Source organism: Penicillium odoratum (assembly GCF_028828045.1).
Source record: "Penicillium odoratum strain IBT 22623 chromosome Unknown utg000006l_segment0_segment0, whole genome shotgun sequence".
NCBI classification, from domain to species: Eukaryota; Fungi; Ascomycota; class Eurotiomycetes; order Eurotiales; family Aspergillaceae; genus Penicillium; species Penicillium odoratum.
Window position 1 is genome coordinate 3,471,823 of NW_026643148.1, and position 18,259 is coordinate 3,490,081.

General features: G+C 50.0%; 11 protein-coding genes across 11 annotated transcripts; 5 read left to right on the forward strand and 6 right to left on the reverse strand.

The window, feature by feature from the left end:
- Window positions 1-250: 250 nt before the first annotated feature.
- Window positions 251-607, forward strand: N7520_009690 (uncharacterized protein; the record flags this gene model as incomplete). The annotated part of the gene is made up of 1 exon (XM_057143624.1): window positions 251-607. The coding sequence occupies one exon, from the start codon at window positions 251-253 to the stop codon at window positions 605-607; it is 357 nt and encodes a 118-aa protein (XP_056992912.1).
- Window positions 608-1,159: 552 nt separating this feature from the next.
- N7520_009691 (uncharacterized protein) lies at window positions 1,160-1,836 on the reverse strand (the record flags this gene model as incomplete). Its single annotated transcript, XM_057143625.1, has 2 exons — window positions 1,160-1,543; window positions 1,594-1,836. The coding sequence occupies 2 exons, from the start codon at window positions 1,834-1,836 to the stop codon at window positions 1,160-1,162; spliced, it is 627 nt and encodes a 208-aa protein (XP_056992913.1).
- An 805-nt stretch (window positions 1,837-2,641) lies between these two features.
- On the reverse strand, window positions 2,642-3,352 carry N7520_009692 (uncharacterized protein; the record flags this gene model as incomplete). Its single annotated transcript, XM_057143626.1, has 1 exon — window positions 2,642-3,352. One exon carries the CDS (start codon window positions 3,350-3,352, stop codon window positions 2,642-2,644), a length of 711 nt encoding a protein of 236 aa, XP_056992914.1.
- Window positions 3,353-3,829: 477 nt separating this feature from the next.
- On the forward strand, window positions 3,830-4,246 carry N7520_009693 (uncharacterized protein; the record flags this gene model as incomplete). The annotated part of the gene is made up of 1 exon (XM_057143627.1): window positions 3,830-4,246. One exon carries the CDS (start codon window positions 3,830-3,832, stop codon window positions 4,244-4,246), a length of 417 nt encoding a protein of 138 aa, XP_056992915.1.
- A 136-nt stretch (window positions 4,247-4,382) lies between these two features.
- Window positions 4,383-5,366, reverse strand: N7520_009694 (SUR7/PalI family protein; the record flags this gene model as incomplete). The annotated part of the gene is made up of 4 exons (XM_057143628.1): window positions 4,383-4,423; window positions 4,574-4,733; window positions 4,782-5,306; window positions 5,361-5,366. The coding sequence occupies 4 exons, from the start codon at window positions 5,364-5,366 to the stop codon at window positions 4,383-4,385; spliced, it is 732 nt and encodes a 243-aa protein (XP_056992916.1).
- Window positions 5,367-5,963: 597 nt separating this feature from the next.
- On the forward strand, window positions 5,964-8,331 carry N7520_009695 (uncharacterized protein; the record flags this gene model as incomplete). Its single annotated transcript, XM_057143629.1, has 3 exons — window positions 5,964-6,378; window positions 6,448-6,785; window positions 6,853-8,331. 3 exons carry the CDS (start codon window positions 5,964-5,966, stop codon window positions 8,329-8,331), a joined length of 2,232 nt encoding a protein of 743 aa, XP_056992917.1.
- A 453-nt stretch (window positions 8,332-8,784) lies between these two features.
- N7520_009696 (uncharacterized protein) lies at window positions 8,785-10,993 on the reverse strand (the record flags this gene model as incomplete). Its single annotated transcript, XM_057143630.1, has 3 exons — window positions 8,785-9,442; window positions 10,183-10,291; window positions 10,351-10,993. 3 exons carry the CDS (start codon window positions 10,991-10,993, stop codon window positions 8,785-8,787), a joined length of 1,410 nt encoding a protein of 469 aa, XP_056992918.1.
- A 483-nt stretch (window positions 10,994-11,476) lies between these two features.
- N7520_009697 (uncharacterized protein) lies at window positions 11,477-12,298 on the forward strand (the record flags this gene model as incomplete). Its single annotated transcript, XM_057143631.1, has 3 exons — window positions 11,477-11,665; window positions 11,717-11,873; window positions 12,042-12,298. 3 exons carry the CDS (start codon window positions 11,477-11,479, stop codon window positions 12,296-12,298), a joined length of 603 nt encoding a protein of 200 aa, XP_056992919.1.
- A 546-nt stretch (window positions 12,299-12,844) lies between these two features.
- Window positions 12,845-13,557, forward strand: N7520_009698 (uncharacterized protein; the record flags this gene model as incomplete). Its single annotated transcript, XM_057143632.1, has 2 exons — window positions 12,845-12,875; window positions 12,986-13,557. 2 exons carry the CDS (start codon window positions 12,845-12,847, stop codon window positions 13,555-13,557), a joined length of 603 nt encoding a protein of 200 aa, XP_056992920.1.
- A 214-nt stretch (window positions 13,558-13,771) lies between these two features.
- N7520_009699 (uncharacterized protein) lies at window positions 13,772-14,329 on the reverse strand (the record flags this gene model as incomplete). Its single annotated transcript, XM_057143633.1, has 1 exon — window positions 13,772-14,329. The coding sequence occupies one exon, from the start codon at window positions 14,327-14,329 to the stop codon at window positions 13,772-13,774; it is 558 nt and encodes a 185-aa protein (XP_056992921.1).
- A 344-nt stretch (window positions 14,330-14,673) lies between these two features.
- On the reverse strand, window positions 14,674-17,770 carry N7520_009700 (patatin-like phospholipase family protein; the record flags this gene model as incomplete). Its single annotated transcript, XM_057143634.1, has 5 exons — window positions 14,674-15,583; window positions 15,633-15,659; window positions 15,735-16,137; window positions 16,192-16,722; window positions 16,768-17,770. 5 exons carry the CDS (start codon window positions 17,768-17,770, stop codon window positions 14,674-14,676), a joined length of 2,874 nt encoding a protein of 957 aa, XP_056992922.1.
- Window positions 17,771-18,259: the final 489 nt, after the last annotated feature.

Genomic DNA, 18,259 nt, shown 5'->3' on the forward strand with positions numbered 1-18,259 from the left:
GTGAATCATTATCTTCTCCTTCTTTTTTCGATATTCGGCCCTTCTGGAATCCATTCGTAGCAGCTAATACCAAATTTGGCTGACCATTTTCTGACTGCAGTCACTTTTCAGCTAACATCTAGCCTTGAGTGTGGAGTATATAAATCATCGGAAAATGGCATTCTGTCCATGGCACCTACCAACCTTTTCCTCTTCAGTCAAAGAGTCTCCGAGCCTCCATCACATCCAAGAGTCATTTAATCTCCTTGAAATGGCTCCAAGAACTCGCTCGTCCAAGCACCAAGAAGACAGGAGCGATCCTGAGCGGGCGACTCTTCTGGGAAATACTTGCGACTCTCCAAAGAGGACGGTTTCCCCTAGGCCACGGCGAGATGCTTCCGGTGTTTCCCGACGGATCAAGATCCGGGACGCAGCAAAGATGACTATTCGTATGCGGATTCGGAGCCAGGCCCGCGGGCAGCAATTTTCGCTCCTAGTCGGACGGCCGGACATTGACCGAAATGGTCCCACCAAGAACGATCGACCGAAAGAAGAGACGCTCACGCCGGAAGCACTGAGATCAGATTGGATGCGCAGACTCCGCCCCAAACCGCATCGTCGCGTCTAGTCACTGGCAAGAGGAGATCAAATGGGAGAGATGACGGGAAATACAGCCGGGAATAGCGAAGACCGTATACTTTTCTCCTTTGCCGCAATCTATGTGTAATGTTTTGCAGTGACTTTTTATCATAGAAGTCTTATCAATGAATATGGAAAGGATATCTAGATGCGTATGAAAATCATAAATAAAATACTTCTCCAACAAACAAAGTCTCTTGATACTAGACGTCTCCCCTACATATGCATCCAGCATTCCCAAATAGATCCAAAGAAGAGGAAAAGAGAACAAATCGAGCTGATTTGATTTCAACTTTTTGATATCCACTGTCGAAGACCATGAAGATGGTAGATTTACAATGATTTGTGACCACCCAACCGCATTCCTCTTATAGAGGTCTAAGTCTTCTCGCAACCTCGAAGGGCCCCTATCTTAATCAAAATCTTTCCCAAGCCCACCTCTAAGGAGACTGCATCTCCAGGTAAAGAACTGTATGAGCCGTGCCGCTCACACGACGAATTTATCGAGTGATGCCCAGATAAAAACGGTGATCAGCTGAGTCTATCTCTTGTCAGCTTCACAGCCATCTACAGAGACCGGTGAACTTGCCTCAAGTGCGATAATCCACGATACGCGCAGAATGCCGACAATTGCAACGATCAGTAATATCATAGTCAGGACCGCCAAGTAATACCAAGTCCGCCTGAAGGTGGTTTGGCGTTCGGTCTCGTGCTGCAGGCGCCACCAATACCACATCGCCGCTGCAAAATAATCCACACAGAGGATGAAAAGACCGCCTGGGTGAACAGATTCTTTTACGAACGCTCCCACAAGTGCGACTGTCAGTGTGGCCACGATAGAGAACGTAACCAGCATTCGGGCAACAATAAGGAGCATTCGCGGTGCCCCATCATATTGGCGCTGCTGAGAGTTGATTCGAAGGAACTGTAACGCATTAGCTCTGAAGGCATTCCAAAGATACATGCAACACGTACTACTTGAAGTGGAGGCAGTATGATTGAAAACCAAAGCAGGACTCGACTCCACACCGGAGATCGATCGCTCCAGAAGAGGCCTAATAGAACAGCAAAGAGGATGCAGGACATCGTACCCACCGCGTAGTCGATCTTGTAGGCGGACCAATTGGATCCAAAATGATACAAAATAAGCAACCTGATGAGACTGAGGAGGAGAATCACCGCTATCAAAACAGTTGGGACATTTTGCTTGAAAATCATGCTCACGGTTGCGGACGATGACGAATCTTGTAGCACGCGAGAGCCTTTATGTAGCTGAGAGATGGACACACGGATTCTCATTCATTATAGCTCCAGGAAGTTGGCCTTCAATTTTTCATGAGGCTTTCTAGCTTATCCATGTGTCTTTACATAATGGCATAAGCAACAATGGCACCTGAATTGTGGCCTCCGGAAACAAAATCAGGGCTTAGCTTGCTGACTGTAGCGGCGTAGCGGAAACTGAAAAGTGTTGTCGAAAGGAAACACTTTTTGACATCCCAATGCCACATATTTTGAGCTGAGACCAAGTACAAAAGTTGATCAAAAAGAGCAGAGTATTAAATTAATTGAGACGAGATTTCGTACGCGGGCGATGAGGATACTTTTTCTGAAGTCTGTAGACTTGCTGTCTCGGCACCAAAGAGTTCCTGTGCAGCAGTCTTGTGCACGCCCATCAGTACCGTTGTATGAGATATGAAGAATTGTCTCTACAGGAGCAAGGAGAAATGCCTACTGTTTTGATATAACTCATGAAAGCGCGCTACCTACATGTTGAAGACGCAACCGCATTAATCTTCTGAGAAGAACCTTGATACTCATTCTGCTATTTGGTGAAATAAGCCAAAAAGTAGGACTGATTGAATTCAATTGATGATCAAAAAGACTGAATGTAGATACAGCATACGAAGCTTCCCCAATATCGCGGCGGCCATCATTTTTGAGCTCGCAAACAAAGTCCAGGGAATCCAGAAGTTGTTACAAGGATCTGCCCGACATTCGAGAAGGTCGGTCCCAAACACGAAGATCACGACATGCGAGCAACTGCGGCCTGCAACACTGCCTTCGAATATGCCACGAGGCTGTACGTCAACATCATGTGCATCCCGTGGAGACTGAATTTCCAGAGTTTGGCAAGGCCAATGCGTTCCAGTGGTTGAAGAAAGTACAGCACGAAAGACAATGAACCGATGATGACCATCTGACCAAAAGCAGTTGCCAATGGCAAAGCGCCAGTCACTGGCTCAGCCAGGCCATGAATAATCGGCGTCAAAGACAACATGATTACCGATGCCAATTGAACAAGAGATGTATCTGGGCATTTTTGGTTGTTCACATCACTTAGGAGCTTTTGCGGTAGGCTTCCAATGGCGATGACCACCAAAGCCGATGTATATCCGAGTTGTAGCCACGGCTGACTCGGGAAAAGAAAGACAACGGTCGGGATTGCCGTTGTACAATTCAAAAACAAAGCTCCAGCTTGCAACTTCAGCTGATTCGCAGTGGAACTTTCGTCGGAGGCGCGAAAAATCTGATGGAGGAAAACACCCAGGTACCAAAACATGACACCCACACTGAACGTAATCACCGCAAGGCCTTCTGGAATATCCTCTGGGAGTGAAGGGAAGTGGAACAGAAGAAACTGCAGCGTATAGAATAAGAAGTAAGAGAGACCAAACCCGCTGATGACGGCAGCGAGCGCGCGATCGGGCAGGTCTTGGGGTGGGATTGCATTCATTGTGAGATTGGAGTGTGAGATTGAAGTTGGAAGTCTGCTCTAGAGTGACTGGTGCATCGCTGGATTTATAGACAAGAAATGCAGCATACTGGTGACCCTGTCTTCAAGGAAGTCTGATTGCAAATTGTGTCATGCAGTTGAAAAGGTCCCAAACGGAAAGTCGAAATTTCTACATCACTTGAGCGGATAAATTAAGTGAGGCCCTCAAGGCTACTCGATCACCGTTCAAAGACCTTCGAAACGGAGTGGTGAAACTGTACATCACTCGAGCAGACAATTTAAAGCGATATACTCAAGGCTACTCGATCATCAGTTGAAGAGTCTCGAATCACCAGTCTCGGGTATCTTAGACCCTTTCGCACCTCGCCAGTTCTCATGAAAATAACGATCGTTTTTTTATCTGACTATTCGAGTCAGTGGAAGGGGGGGTTTATCTCACGGCGCCGAAAGAGCTTCCAGATTCCGCCGCATACCAAAATGAACGGGATCGAGCACATTGTCCGTGAACTTGGTCGGCAGCGGGCACGAAATGCATACTACCGAGATTGCTATGCCCTGTTCAAACTATTGCAAGACCTCACGGAACAGACGTCCCACGAACTACAGAGCATCTACACATCAGATGGCAGCCGTCCGGCCTACGCCGTCCACCGAATCGTCTGGAAACTTCAAAACCAAGTGTCTAATTTGATTGAACAGGCATGCGAAGCGCAAGCCACGTGTGAAGAGCTGTGTCCGGTTGACCGCATCTTCTCCGCTCGGGAAGTGTTGGAACCTATCAGACGACTGTACAACGATGCAAATGCAGCTGCGCTTGGTAGACATGCGATCAGAGATAAAAAAGACCAAGTCGGAGCTCGGCTGACTGAAGCTAGCAAGAGTGACGGAGGGTAGTTTGGGAAGTTCGATTCAAGTTATCTTGTGATTCTGTCAATTTGTGATTCTGTCTTGCCTCGTTACTAGTGGAACGGCCAAAGGCTACGCCTGTCAGATAATCCTGAATATTATGAGTAACGCTTCCAGATCCAAATCAGTTAAGACGCAATATCAGAGGCTTAGCATCGACAACTTCTATTACACCCATTAACTGCGAGAGCAAACACCAAAGGGCCACAGCACGCGTCGAAACCCTCTTACCTGGGTCGCAACCCACGAGACGACACCAGGATAATAATCAAATACAGCAACAAAAGGGCTGGATGAGCCATATGAAGAACGCACCAACGGAACAGGATGTGGCTAGCCATATTAGCGTGAGCATTGATCCACCCAAGCCAGCCTGGACCCCGAATGGGTGCAAACTTGTCTTAATTCCCGCGGTGAAAAGACTGTACATCACGGTGACTCCGACCGTGGCGAGAGCGATCAGCAATGCCGAAACCTAGTTATGTCAGAGAAACGTCATGAAAGCTGTTCCGATGTCACTTACTATGCAAAACAGCGCAAGGAGTCTGTTTCCCCGAGCCAGAAGGGTCCTCTGAGCCCCAAGAATTACGACTAAAACGGTGGAGACAAATCCGGCAATGTAAAGGCTGATAATGCCATGCGAAAGCTTTCGATAGCCCGAGATGGCCTTTGCATCCACCTTTGGCAGCACTTTGTCGACATCGACGGGCGTAGAGTCCAGCACGGCAGACAGATCAAAGGCGAAGGATGTGCGAGGCTCCGAGCACACGGCCTTGGAGCCATCGCGGGACTTGCAGTAGCCCCAGAGCCCAATGTAGTAGTACTGGAACAGATGTGATTTCAACTCTGTCAGTTGAGCATGGATCGCTCCTTGAGCAGCTGAAGTGGCCGCCGCGGATGCATCTGCCGCGCCAGCATACACGCTGGATGCCGTGTCGGTGAAGCTGTTGCCAGCTCCTTCGCTGATATCTGGCGGATGGAAACTGGGAAGGATGGGAGAATCGCGGGTGACCAGATGGTCGAATCGTGGAAACTCGGACAGATCGATCTACTTCATGTTTAGCCAAAGATCCATGCAATTTAGAGTGCAAGAATATCTCACTTTCATAAAGTACAGCCCTTTCGGCGCAGATGGTGAAGTGCAGCCGACAAAGGCAATGGACAGACAGACAAGGACCACCACTGATAGAGATAAGGCGATGGCTGAGATAATCTGGTCCAATCTGCTTCACCCGGGGAGCTTCATGATGGCTACAAGAGAATTTGAAGCAAGCAGACTAGTAGGGTAGAAAAGCTGCAAGTGAGAGAATTGAAGACTTTTCAAGGCTTAATAAATCGTGCAGTGGGCGTTCATGTTAAGTAACAGAAAGAGAGGCGGTTGATGTCCTGAAGCCGATGTCTTGTGAATGTGAATTTGCGACCTCATTTTGTGTCTTTGCTGATTTGTCTGACGGTTCAATTTTCTTGCGACAGCTGATGCGATTCAAGTGCTCACTTCTCAAGCTAGGCACTTACTCTGACCTATTGACCTCAATTAGTAGACATAATTTTGTGGAGCAACAGTACGGCGAGGCATGATTTGAGCCATCTGGAATGAGATATCCCTCAATTATTCATGTCAGTGACAAGTCCTGGACCTGGTATAAAGTCGCCTCGCAGCGATGCTCCCTCCAAGTGCATCTTGCAAAGACAATTTGTGCCTATCATGGCCCCTACAAGACAGTCAGAATTGGCAGATCTGGAGCGCAAGTTGTTCTCGTACCATCAAAGTCACTTCCAGTTATCTGCCAGGGTGCACCTCTCCCACCTGACATTCGAAAAAGGGTTTCGCGCATGGATGGATGACCGTGACAATGTCCAGCGCCTGGAGAAAACCCTGAAAATTCAAGGCTGTCGCCGGCTCATGGGAGACAACCATGTGCCCGTAGTTGTGCCCCGATCTGACTGGGAGCGTCGTGTGAGTCCGCGCTACGGCAATGGCATTATGCCGAGCTTGAATGTAGACCTGGACTACCGACTGCACGCGTTGGATCACGAGAATCTGATCGCAGCAGCCCGGAAGAAGCTCGATCCGGAAGACCAGTGGTGGATTGTGGACGTCTATGTGACTGACGATGAAGGTACGTTGACTGACCACAAGGTCTACCCCACGAGCTCTTTTCGATGCGGCTGACCTGATACCGTCTTAGAGGGTCAAGATCTTGACAGAGACGTGTTACAGAGAAAGTTCGTTCAATCCTTAAAAGAAAGATACCCGAACGACAACCGACCGCCCGACGGGCTGATTTACGAGCGAATCAACTACTACGAAGGGTACCTGGATGGACCCGAGGACCGATTGGCTGCCAACAACTGGTGGGTCATTTTGCAGGCAGTGGCGGGCAGCAAAAAAGGTGGATATCTGCGGCGATTCTTCAAGAATGCGGCCCTCCATCGAAAGTTGAACTCCTTGCTGGTCATCCGGGGACTCTGGGAAGGCATGCGGATTGGACTGCTACATAAAGTGACCGCCATGCACTGCGATGAGGTGCGTCGATATTCTGTCACCCTGAAATGAATGGGCAGATCCTGACTAACTTGGATGCCGCATGTAGCCAATGATCTGCTACTGGGACCTGATCTTCCAGACATTCCTGACACTGGTCGGGGGAAGGACTGATCTGCTACCTCTGATAGACGGGCGTACCGTTGGTTTGATACAAGCTCGTGCGCCAAAGCTCTCCACAAATGACCTACAGTTCCTGCAACTCCAAATGGACGAGGGAAAGCTCTTTGCAGAGTTTGAGGAAGGACAGCGAAAGGACATCTGGGAGCGATTGAAAGGAATCGATTATCCAATTCCAACGCTGAAGACGTTTTTCAAGGATCGCCTCTACCTTGAAGTCGCGCAGAGTGTTATGAAGCGACTTTTCATCCAGCCGCGTGACGAGAAGTTCACCATTGACACAGGGGTGTACAGTATCTTCGACACTGCCTTGCCCATTTCGATGTCGATGAGGAAGGAACGTCTGCGGTCAGATGTTCTGGAATTCTGGCGGTTCAGTTTCCAGTATGGATTTGAGTTGACCGATCATCAGCGCCGAAAATGTCTCAAGAGCCCTGGCAATGAGCATACGCCGGACCAAGACACGGATCAAGCTTTTCCGCTCCGCCGATCAGACATGTGGCGGCATTTCTGTGGTATCCTGAGAGCCCGGGGATTTCAACCGCCCGGCAGCATGACGCAATCGTCGCCCGTGATTGAGCTACCGCCTTTGGTACCTTGCGACTACCCAGAGGATCCTTCGCAGGAGATGGATGCGGCCAAGAGATGCGGAAAGCCCTTTGTCGATACGCGGCAGGCAGATTGGTTTGCCCTGTCGGCCGAATCGTTACGGCAGCCTGAATCAGCGACGCGAGTATCGGCAGGGTTCCTCCGCCGTTGGGTCTTCAGAGCTTTCTTTGGGTATCTGATGGACCATGAGGGGAGCGATACATCCGTGCGTCGCGGTAATGATGCAGACCAAGCGATACTGGACGATCCCACCTTCGTCGCCGAAGGACCCGCCGGCCAAGGACCCATCGCCCAAGGACACCCTCCGACCGCCCAGACAGCGGCAGAAGCTTCCCGCAACCTGCCGACGCGTGCATCTACTACCATGGCTGATCCGTTTGCTCCCTTGATTCCAGACTCAGCAAACAGCTTGCAGCGCCTTGGATATACCATGCACATCACGATTGGGCAAAACAGACAGACTGTGTATTTGCCAATCGATGAGCACTTCATAACCCAATTCTGCGAAGGGCTTCGGCAGCACAACTTCCAGGTCTTCGTTTTCGACGTCACTCCTGGGACTGGTGACGAAGTCCTCACTGAGATGACGGGTCGTGTTATTGTCGAAGGAGTCTATTCCCACTATATGGACTTTCCTGCCTCGGAGCTTCATGCAGAATTCAATGCACAATTCAGTGCAAATGGCCCATCTAGGAAAAGAAAACAAATCGGCGGGGAAACCCTGACGCAAGCGGCAATTAGTTGGTTGGAAAAACAAAAAGCAGAAATGACGTCACAGTTCATGGATGTCGGCGCGTAGGGACATTTCAGAGGTTTTCTGACAGGCGTAGAGCAATGGAATAATCATACGTTGTCTTGATTTTGATCCTTTCCAAATTTTAGGCAATGAAAATGAAAACCGTGATTCTTTACATATTTAGGACACCTTGACATAAGAAAATCTCCCCAGATGTCGACACAGTGATGCACTCTCATTTGAGAGGCAGCTGGTACAGACCCCATAGCCTCAAACCAAGCAGCGCACACACCGATTGAACAAAATCCTCGGCCATAGTATTTCAAACTTAGCGATCCAAATTCACTGAAAAGCAATGGAAATGTATATCTTCAAGGACTCATTGGAAACTTGCAGAGTACTGTGACTACACATAAATCGATTTGATTGTCTATTTACGAGTGGAGATTGAGTACAAACCGAGTGGTGAAGCATGTAATCTCCCTAGATTCACATCGGAAAAATAACAGGAAGTGATCAAGCAGCACAGTGTTGTGCTATCAGAGTCGCCACTCTCCAAAAGTCTACTGTTGCTGTCTCGGTAGACTTTTCGGAAAGTTTCACAGCAAGCCATCTAAGCGCAAAAAGTCCCAAAGAATCTTTTTGCGCCCAAGAATTCTTTTGCTCCGTCGAGATTGCTCGCATCTTGCATGCGATCTGTGGCTTGGTGTTTGGGACTGTCCCCGGCTTCTGCAAGAGCGGATCCGCGCTCAGAAGCATACGGGAAAGCTGACGGGAGCCACGGTGAAGGAACTGGCACGCTCGTTTCAATCTTGGCCCATTTTTCTTCTTCAAACCTTGCAGTCTCGTCCAGATAGGGGCCATGTCTGCTGGTTTCTCATTTGGTGAGATCAAGCCCTTGTCTTCCGCGTCTCTCTGCCAGTGGGCGACTTGTTGTCGGGCAAGCAGTTTCCACCGCAGATCCTGCCGTGCCATCTGGTGATTCGATGAGCGAAAGTGGTGAGGGGCGGAAATGCTGGTTTTCATTTGGCCGGGCAGAAGTGAGTGCTCTGTATCATCTCCAGGTGTGTTGAAAGGCGACTCGGGCTTGTTGTACAGGAGCAAGAAGAGGACAACTAGGATACAGATGGGCAACTCATCTGGCTGAGGAGTTTGGCTATCAAGCGAATTTTTTCTGTGAGGTGTCATAGCGGGCTTGAAATTTACAGAGACAGGCATGGCCTCTCTGAAAGAATCAAATTCGATCCTTGGGATGAAGATAGAAGATAAGGGGTGCAGGTGCCGGTGGAGCAGCGAGGGACGGGATTCTTAAATATCATGGCCCGGAATCAGATCAATGAGTCGAAGTTTGAGGAGCGGATCAAAATATGCTTCATTGAAACCCTACATTTGGAAGCAATGTTCAATTCGGACTTGATGATGTGATCAGCAAAAATGGGACAAAGTCAGTTTTCTGATCCAAGTGCACAGAACATCATCCCACAAGTACAATACCATATTCATGAGGCGACAAGAGAGCTGCCTTCAATGAAAAAGTTTTAATTTGGGGCCACATCATCAGATAGACAGGTTTATACTCTAAATGATAGCTCTCGATCTACTTGCAGTCATGCGATAAAGCCAGAATAAATTCCCAAGCGGTTCAACGCGATATGCATGCCTTTTTGGCTGGCTTTTGATAGTCAATACAGCGCGTATCTTCAGAGTCAGCGGAGAAATGTGAAATTCCAGCAGTATTGCAAGGGACTGCAGGGCTCTGCCTGATACGCGGATCAGTCATCGATGATGGCCGACAATGCATTGGTGATTCCTGCTCGCTTCTGTGGAATGACCGGAGAATGAGCCGGTGCAAAAGAAGCATGCAGACAAAGACCAGAGAACCTCCAAGTACACTGCCAAGCACCAACGCCATACCTCGTTGGGAAATCCTTCTTGAAAACTCGGTGCCATCCATGATGGCGCCATGCGTTCCAGGGGCCGGAGTTCTTGCAGTGGTTGATGAACTCGGGGCCCAAGTCCCGGTCTCCGTGTATGTATTGAGTAGCGTCAGCCCTTTGGGTTTAGCGGTCATATATGTTTTACCACTTCCAGTCTCATGAGAGACGCTTGTGTATGATGGCGATGGCAAAGGTTGAGTGGTGGAGTTATTGACACCCACACTGTTCCTGGCCCCCATGGGCTCCTCGTGGTGGGTGGAAACTCCGCTGCTTTTGGTCTCCGAGTCAGCCAGGGAGAACGGAGAAAGCCTGGGAGTATCGCGAGATGTTGGGGTTGATAAGGTCTCTGCGGCTTCTTCATTGGCATGAACCGTTTCGACTGGGAAGGAGGTGCCCTGGCTAAAAGTAACCAATGGCCACGATGCAAAGCTCATCGTTTCAGCGACATGGCTCGAAATATTAGCAACATCATCGCGAGAGTCACTGCTTGCCTCATGAGGCGTACTCGTGATTTTAACTTCCAGTGAAGCCATGGCAGAAGTGTCTTCTACTGGGGCGCCCACCTCTGTCAAGCTCTGGAAATAATCAAGCGAAGAGGATGGAAGCTGTGGATTGACATCCGAGAGCGTAAATTCTTTTCTGATCGATGTAGAATACGGCTCAAAAACAGGCCAGGGGGTCAATTGCGATGCATCTTCAGGTGACGAGACTTCTTGAGTGATATCGACAATGACGACTGTCGGCTGGCGGGTGTCAACGGACTCATTGTATCTGATAGAGCTTCTCATACGAGAGCATTGTATGCTGGAGCTCTTCGTACACATATCAGCAAGCATATCTGGGCAAAGGACATATCGGGGGACAAACGTTATAGACACACATGGTTTGGTTGGTGGAGTGAGGACAGGCATGCTTGGGAAGCATCTCAAGAAGTAGGCTGTCTGTACAAAATTGGAGGGTTTGACGTGTATCACAAACTTCCGGATCTGAACTCCAAGCACGTTAATATTATAAAAAAGTGAGCTCAACACCGTGAAAATCTCAGAAAGTGATGCTTGAAATTTTGCCAATGACTCAAGTATGCCGGTGTACCACGGGCCCCTTCGGATACAGCCGACCTTATATATCTGCGGTCGCAGAATACGGTCAAGCAACTTTCACAAACCTGAGGCGACCGTTGAGCCAGTCTTTCCTGCGTGCATCCCATTACATACAAAGAGAGCGACGCCCGGTGCCAACAGTATCTGCGAAATACTCTATCCAACCTACCAATGGCTCAACCTCTGAGTCGTGTCAAGCGAGAGCAACTTCGCAAACGCCGTAATAATCTACTGCGTCGGCACAATGAATTTTGGCTGCTGTATGGGATCAAAACATGGCTCATCATGGAACAGCCAGATGGGCAGATCTTCACCTACCATTCGCATCCTCACGTTCCTCCACCATCACGAGAAATGATCGTAAGAATCCAGGATCCAAAGAATGAAATGCTGGAAGACTAACGTTTGAAGCAAAAACGCACCGCTGTGAACAAAACACCTCGTGATTATGCGGTTTCCGCCCAGCCTGCCGAGACAAGGCTGCCCGTGATCTCTTCTCCGGCTCATTCAAGTGATGCTTGGAAAGCGTTGGAGGAGCATCTCCAGAACAACCGACTTGGAACACGCAGTACCAGAAGCGCGCTATAGGAGAATCAATAATTGCTGATCTTCGCGGCTGTCATGCACACCACCGTTTGAACTGCATCCAGTCTCGCTAGAAATACAATGCCATTTTCTCAAATCTCAGTTCTTTTGCTATTTCTACTGTTTCTATAATCTTGCTGTTTGGTTCAAGTCCTAAACATCATCTCCTTCCAGCTGCAAGTAGATAGTCCTTTTGCGCTCAGAAGTGACGTCGCAAAGATTAACTGGGGTCCATCAAATGCCGCCGATGGTGTCGATGAGCTCTTCCGTGGCTCGCACTCGGATCAAAATGGACTAAATTCACATCAGAAATGTATGGAATGTGAGTATAGAGGTGATGAGTACCTAAGCGATGACCATATTCTTCTCCGTCTCGGTCGCTATCGTGAGCCAGAAGGGAGGGAGTGATCTGTACCATTTAGCCAAAAACCCCAATTGCGCATAGAATACCCGTACACGACTTACTTTCGTAATCGTAGTGCTTTCCTTGGAAATAGAGGTCGATGGCCAAAGGGGCCTAGACATCTGATACTTTATCAGCATACAACCAAGCCCAGTAAGCAGAACAGGGTATACGCAACTGAGCATGCTACAAAGAATCCCATTGCGAATATACTGAACGCGACCATAGTAGCAGATGCACGCAGTCTGATTTGATGACCTTGAGAAACTCTGCGGCTGGATTTATACCCTGCAACTCATTCCAAAATATTTGAGGCTTGCCGCAAAATGTTGGTAGCATGATCGCCCAGCTGAAAAGCCCATGTCATAATCCGGCTGGCTACATGGTCTCAATTTTGGTCACCTGCAGAAAAGCGCGAGGCTGCTTGTACGACGCAAACACCATGTGCGCGTAGGTATATCTGGCGAGTTCAATTCCCTTCAAATGCGTTCTTTGCTTCTCATCGATCAGCCGAATTCCGGAAGAAAGATCAACACCACTGTCTTGAGAATATGCCGTCGGAACAGGCCTTAGTGTCGACAGGTAGGTGCGTATGTGCGATACTTACATCAGGGCTGACTCTCTTCGCGACTAGACACACAGGAATTGAGAACCACTACTGAGAACTTCCAAATCTTCGATTCCATTCCCAGCTCAACACGCTATTCTGAAAGCGATCCAGTACCACCTCGAAGACCACATCTTTCAATTCCTTCAGAAATGGCTCTTGGCCGAATCTCAGGCCGTAGGCTGGACGTGCGTCGAGGCAATCGAGTTGCACAAGGTTTTTGAGTTCTTGGCCGACCACACAGAGCGAATAGAAGCGCAAATAAATTGTCCACCAGCACAGTCGATTCAGAAATGGCATCGCGTGATTAGCAACGTTCGTCACGCGTCTGTTCACCGTATTCCGCAAGCTCGAGACATCTTGCTTCGAATGGTCCGACACGCGATCGGCTTTGTGGGAAGCATCGCCGGCGGAAGAAGCCCACAAAGCCTTCGTCGACTTTATCGCTTCGTCAAGACAATACTTCATGTCTCAGATCGTTTGCAAGCCCAGCTGAGAGATAAAGTGAGGTTCCAAGTGCAGTTGTGCAACGCTCACCCTGAGCAGCTCGGACGCCGATTACAATTACTGCCAGAGGCCACGAAGAGGGTTCTTGCAAACATCGAGCAGCGCATGGTGTCCCAAATTCAAGATTTTCTACAGCTCGAGTTTTCCTAAGTCAAGGCCGGCGATCGGTTAGCTTACGAGAAGAGCACAGATCAGGCTAGTGCGCGATGTAGTCTCCGCAGAGAAAGCTGCAGTGAATGTGTGAGCGGCAGCAGCTTTGTATGTGTCTAATCACCAAATGTAATATTCACGTCTGTGGTCCCATGTACAATGCGTATCCCAGATCCATGGAAGTAGTCAGCAAACAAATTGTAGGTCCTTCACCTCATAGCCATCTCGTCGCAACTTTCTTATCCGAAAGCCCACACTGTCGTTTCCATTCGGTTTCCGCCTGCGCTTCTTCCGTGCGTGATTTGTCCAAAGCCGCTCGGAGCAATACGATTGTCCGGATCAGGCGGGGATCTCCAGCGGGACTTGCTCCGGGCTTGAATTGGTACTGCAGCGCCAGATCCTGAGTGGAGTCCATCACGGTCGCGACGAGTCGATGGAAGTTCTTGAAACAATCGGTGTAAAACTCATTCTCTCGCTCTTGCTGGTTTCGTTGTTGCAGCCATTGCTGTTTCAGTGCTCGAGGCGTGGTCTTGGGAGATCTTTTCGACATCCTGAGTCGGGGCCGCGTCGCTTCCACAGCCATCGTAGACCCTCCCGCCATGGCAATTTGGTGATCGAGTGAGTTGATTTCCGGGAAAGAAGTTTGGAGTGGCGGAGCAACCGGTGTCATTGCAATCAGCTCGGCATCTTGTGCAGGGTCAGCAGGCCGACTGTAGATGCTTGTGGCACTGTCGCGAAAATGGACGGAGAGGGCTTTGCGGAAGGCGTTCATGGTGTAGAAAAATCGACAGGAGTGATCTCTCTAGGCGCGAGAGCGTATGTCGAAGACTAAAACAAAAATATCAAATCGGGATCGGGCCGTTGACATTTGAGCTAGCGTGTCTTACGTCGGCTCTGTAATGGTGGATCTCAACATACTACGAAGCTTAGTCTCTCTTTAACTACCAGCGGTGCTCGTGAAGCGCAAGAAATCACTTCAACAAAAAACACACATTATTTTGTTTTCTCTCTTGCGACAGCCACGATAGTATGATCTGTAAGCCAAACCCGAAGGATTAAACGCCCCATTGCATATAACGAGAATTGTGAGACTCACAATCGACCGGGCCATCAACATCACAGCCGCCTTCGCTTCTGTCGTGCCGTCGGCTCTACGAAACGAATCGTCCTCTTTGCCTCACAAGCACAGTAGCAGTGTCTCACGGGCGGCCAGGATGGCGTTTGATGGTCTGCACGGCCAAAGTGAGCAAAGGCCTGCTGCGCCTCAAGAAACTCCTGCGCGCACTTTGGAAATCCGCCAATCTTCTCACAAGAGACACCATTGGCGATGTTGATCGTAAAGCGCTCTTCAAGACTGGCAACGTGAAAGGCGACGCGTTTTCTGTAATATCCGCAAGGTGTGCAGCGGTCATTGGGGTCTACATCACCCAAGGAATGATCCTGACCAATCTGAAATTTCGCACCAGGGATCTCAACTAAGACGCGCGCGAGGATTTCGCCAGCCCCCGGGCGTGAGCAAAGGATGGACCCTTCGCAGTGAAATCCGACCTGACCCGGGACAGGAGTGGCGTCAAACTCGAAGAAAAACATTGCGGATGCGAGCACCGTTCTCACCAGCTCGACTGGAATGAGATACTCCATTTCGGACAATTGGTGTAATGCGCTGGTGTCATCTAGTTCGGGTAGCGGACCGGGGATGGCATGATCGAGTCGAAGTACATCCGGTTTCGACCAATGCGGTAAGTAATTCAAGGCTTCCAGAAACCCTTGGGGGCCGTCCATCGAGGGCGATGACATTGTGGCGCGAAACAAGCGAGGGAGCGCGCCGTCCCAGGTCGAATATTGCGGGCATTGCGCAGAATCAAGCGCGGTACATCCCGTGCCAACCGATAAAAGCAGATCATGTCGTTTCGCGCGCGGCCAGATGACGCCCGATTCCCTCCACGCAATGGCGAGCGGGTTGTTCGCGCGTACTCCACCATCTTGGAAAGGGCCGAAGCCTGGTAGCCGTCTCGGCTGAAAATAGCTGCCGCGTGTTAGCCGTGCTGGTTCCGAATCGATGGTCTTTCACTTACAAGGGCGCTGCGACACTGCATTCGGCTCTGGTGAAAGAAAAACGTTAGCTCTCTGCACTGTGGCCCACAAATCGCAAGAGTTGTTCGCAGAAGCCAACTCACATGTCGCACAGATATGGATTCTCTTGGTCGTGGCTGGGCGTCAAAAATTCGTAGGCGGCGTCTGCACGGCGATGGCCCGTGCCTCGGTAATTGGCAAGCACGCAGGCCTTGCCGTCAGATGTGCGACTCGCAACGACGGCCACCCGACATCCGGCAGGACTGGCAGTGGTCACGTCAAAAATACGACGGTCCGCGGGCACTGCCTCTTTTAGGGTCTGGGCTAAATTCTGTGAGTCATACAAACTACTGGGGATCACGTTGAAAGCCGAAGCCAACCATCGAACGAATCGCGGCACCGGGACCCGTGAAGCATGGAATATTTTTCGCGCTAGGTCGGGGAATGCCCGCGCACATTGCTCGACCGAAGCGTGGTTCAAAAAAATATCAATGGCCGTTAACGCGCCTGCGCATAGTACTGTTAGCGTGGTGGTGGAAAAGGAGGAAGCGCGGAACGTACCAACACTCGTTCCGAGACACAAGTCGGGCAGAGACTCGATCGGCAAGCCAATGCGCTTCTCCAACGCCCGCAGCAGGCCCAGTTGGATCAGCCCGCGGACGCCACCGCCGTCCAAACTGAGGACCACCGGGTGCTTCGTAGGGGGTAATTGGCGTATACGGGCGAGGAAAGTCTCTTCACAGACGGGGCATTCAGTGAGGTCCCAATGATACTCACCGAGGGAACTTGACTTGCCAAAGATTACGACACAGGCGTCACAGAGTGCATGTTTGCACGGCATCATGTGTTCGGGCGGCCGACACAAGCATACCATGCAGGTCGTGGTGGAATAAAGGCCTCCCCATTGGCGAAATAAACGCTGCAAGATACCCTTTCGAGCCGTGGCAGAGGTGTTGTTGGCGCTCAGTTGCAGGAAAAGCCGTTTGAAATGCGAACCGATACCGTCGCAGAGACTGCGAGTGGCACCTTCACTCGAAATTTCGGCACAATGCTTCTCATACAGTGCAGCAAAGACAATGGGCGGGGAGAAACCTACGCGTGTCAGTATGAGCATTGAAACGAGAACTGTGATCTTACCGTGCATTTCAGGGGGATACGCATGCATGAGGATGGCCGAGGCCACAAAGACCTGCATCTCGTCCTCGGCGCAGCCAGCCGATATGACGATCTGAGCGCCTTCTCGAAGATAGCGACCCATGGCTCCGTCGTCGGGATAACCTCTCCGGGCTTCGGTCAGGAGATCAAAGGGCGGTGCGATTCGACATCGCTTGTAGCTTTGAATAAACGATTTCCAGAAGGCGCCTAGATGAGACGCTGAAATGTGACCTCCGGGGGACGCTTGCTGATCCCGAATGGCGGACAGCTGCTCCATGATGACAGTACGAAGAGGTTCGAATGCGACCGTATCGGAGAGGCCGCATCTTGGTCGCAGATCCAGGACGACGGTCTCCCCAGTCTCAGCAAATGCTTCGAAATCGGCAAAGTGCCGCGCTGGTATAGGATTCGAATCGTCGTGCTTGGTCAAGACGATAACTATTCGCATGGATGTGGAGACAGGCTGGCCGCCAATCGCAAGTTGTCGACGTGGCTGCTGCAGCAGGTCTTGGGCAGACTGCAAGTCAGATTTGGAATCGATGAACAGGCACAGAATCTGGGTCCATGGCAGAACAATTTGGGCTTTCACTTCTTGGTGTAGTTTTGCTGGTGAACAAGCATTGCCAGCATCTGATATAGCGTATCGTCGATGTCGGTGTGTAGAATGATGTTTGAACCATCTTGAATCTCCATGGCTTTCTTCGAGATGCAAGCTACTCTCGGCAAAAAGGACGGGTTTTTCTGTATGACCGGATCTCCCACTGAGATGAAGTCGAACCAAGCCCGCGGAACCTTTACGTGTGACATTGTTGTGGGGGTTAAGAGCTCGCAGAGCCTTCAGACGATTTGGGCCCCCCGCAAAATAGACCAAACATGGACATTGGCGTTTCGGACATGGCATTCCCTGCACCAGCTCCTCTAGACGGCCAGTATCCACCAAAGTCCAAGCTCCATCTTCATTGACAAGATCAAGCCATGCTGCCATCGGGCCGTCTGATTGTTTGAACAGAATGAGATCGAGGCGAGTCTTTATATAGTATTAGCCACGCCGGACACGCTACAAGTAATACTGCGGATGTGCCGCTTGCATTACAAATTGATGACTTGCACCCTGCTTCACCGCAAAAGCTGAGGCTGCGCTTAAACTGAACATCGGCATGTTAGGAGGGAGCACTTATCAGCCACATCCTAAACGACTGTAGAAGGAATTTGCACATCACACGGCTATATTTTCAACCTCGCTTTTTTCTGAAAGTAATGGCTGACCATTCTATCGAGGCGTGTGCCATTAAAGTACTCTAGCCAGTTCACAAGAGCGCATGGATAAAGTGACAAGGCGTAGACTCCCAAAGCGCCAATCGGCGACTCGTTAAGAAACAAATTTTCAGTCAGAGAGCGCATGTATAATCAGTGTACGCGACAATCGGCGGGCTACAAGAAGTCTCATCGTATATCTATGTGGCGGTAGTTGATA